Source organism: Poecilia formosa, unplaced genomic scaffold (assembly GCF_000485575.1).
Source record: "Poecilia formosa unplaced genomic scaffold, Poecilia_formosa-5.1.2 Scaffold504, whole genome shotgun sequence".
NCBI lineage: Eukaryota > Metazoa > Chordata > Actinopteri > Cyprinodontiformes > Poeciliidae > Poecilia > Poecilia formosa.
Window position 1 is genome coordinate 301,321 of NW_006800443.1, and position 2,183 is coordinate 303,503.

At 40.7% G+C, this 2,183-nt stretch overlaps 1 protein-coding gene across 1 annotated transcript in view; it reads left to right on the plus strand.

Moving 5' to 3' along the window:
- The window catches only part of LOC103156851 (integrin alpha-D-like), an 8,455-nt gene extending 6,401 nt beyond the window's left edge, over nt 1–2,054 (plus strand). The window contains exons 11-15 of the mRNA XM_007579042.2: nt 620–743; nt 897–1,033; nt 1,315–1,455; nt 1,589–1,810; nt 2,043–2,054. Coding sequence (XP_007579104.1) covers nt 620–743; nt 897–1,033; nt 1,315–1,455; nt 1,589–1,810; nt 2,043–2,054 — 636 coding nt within the window. The remainder of the gene's footprint in view (nt 1–619; nt 744–896; nt 1,034–1,314; nt 1,456–1,588; nt 1,811–2,042) is intronic.
- Nucleotides 2,055–2,183: the final 129 nt, after the last annotated feature.

Below are 2,183 nucleotides of genomic sequence, written 5' to 3' on the forward strand. Positions count from 1 at the left end.
CAGCCATTGGTAGGATTTCCTGATATCAGTTATTTGTCGGTGGTACATCCCATGTAGGGGCTTGTCTTCCCATGATGGTTCCTTGTCCTCTGTTCCCCATTGCCTGAGACATTCGCTGAGCACATCGTCCGTTGAGGCTTTGTCCTTGATGTATTTATGGATCTTGGATGTTTCATCCTGGACAGTGGCTCTCACACTCACTAGTCCTCTGCCTCCTTCCTTACGGCTCCTTTCCTTGTGACCTCATCAAGGTTGCCATTTGCTTGTGGTATTCCCAGGTACTTAAGCTGACTGGATAGCTCAATGGGTAAGTCACTAGACTCTCCCATTGAGTCTAGGTAAGACTGCCTACCTCATAGCATGAGAGACATTGATATGCACGATATGCCTGCTCAGACGTCACCCAGCAAAACAAGGTCTAGTGCTGGGGAACCAGAGCACCTTGATGAAAAATGGGCTACTGGAACAAGACGGAAGTGGGCGAGAGGTGAAAACCTGGATCTGTTGGAATACTACTACTACAAGCTAGGTCAGGGGGGAGTTAACTCCAACTCCCTGTCCTGGTACATTGAATACAAATGAATACAAATAAAATGATCTCTCTGTTCTTTCATTGCAGTATATTCAGATGACTGTAGTTGGTACTGACAAGTGGAGAGGAGGCTACAAGAAATACCAACTTGGTGCTGATTTAAAACCAGTCTCATTTGAGCCAATGTCCATTGAGCCTAACAGTTACCTTGGTAAGACCAGGACAAAAATCTGAAAATGTCTTGTAGGGATTTTAATCTGCACCATATCATTGACCCAGAGATCTGCTATGTTTGTTAATCAGAATCTAACTGTCCAACACTATAATCCCTGATGTCTCTGACTATTTAACCATTGAACTCCAGGTTATTCCATGGCTGTTGCTAAAACAAATGATGGTCCTCTGACAATTCTTGGTGCTCCAAGAAATCAACACAAAGGAGTTGTTATGACAGCTTTCAATGAACAACTGAGAGATCAAATCAGACCCTTTGAATCACAGGTAAGAACAGTTGATTGAATAAAAGGAACTTTTTATTGAGTGTGTGTGTAAATATAATCAGTAATGTATATTTATTATACGTTTTTCCTCTGGTATTATTTTTGTTGGGATCCAGCTGCATATGCTCTGAATGCATGGAGCGATCTACGCATACATAGATGGATAACAACAAAAACAATGGCAAATAGCATCGTACCATGTGTGCTACTTAATCTGCTCAGTTTTACACAAATTCTGATGAGGAATATATTTGTGTCACATAAGCACTTGTTTTTTCACAGACTGGTGAATATTTTGGGGCTGAGGTTTGTGCCATGGATGTGGATTCTGATGGTGTGACTGATCTAATCCTCATATCCTCTCCGATGTACAAAGACGTTGATAGAGAAGGACGTGTTTATGTCTGTGAATTAAGTCGTTTGGTAAATGTCGAGTTATTTATGTTGATTTATTTAACCTCCTGTTAAGTTTTGGCATAAATAAAGTTTTTCTCATGTCAAGTTCTGCTAAAGGTTGGAAAAACACATTTAAGTTTTTCTCTTCTCATTTTTCCAGAGTGTGGTTTGTTATTTTGATAATCCGTCACAAATAACCGCACTAAGAGGTGATGTGTCCGTCAGAGGGAGGTTTGGGTCGTCTCTTGCTGTTCTGCCTGATATAAATGCAGATAAATTCAATGATTTGGCCGTTGGAGCTCCTTTGGAGAATGATGGCCAAGGCAGCATCTACATATTCCGAGGAGAAGGAAGAGGAAAAATAAATCCTACTTACTCACAGGTGAGCAAAACACAAAACATTAAATGTTTTGTTTTTCAACATGAGTTGAACCTTCACAGTTGGTAGGGTCACTATTGAATAGAGTTTACTTGTTCTTCATATTATTCTGTAAGTTTTCTCCAGGTACTCTGGTTTCCTCCGATAGTCCAAAATCATGATTGTTAGGTTTATTGGTTACTCTCAATTGCACTAAGAATTGTGTCCATTATGTCTTACCTAATGGTTGCATTAGGTTAAGTCATAATGCACCAGCCCACTCCTAATGGGGGGTGGGCTGGTGACCTTTACCCCCAGCCACCCTTTGACGCTGCACAGACAAGCTGGTATAAAAAATACATGGATGATCGTGATAAAGCAAGATGTTTCTCATTAC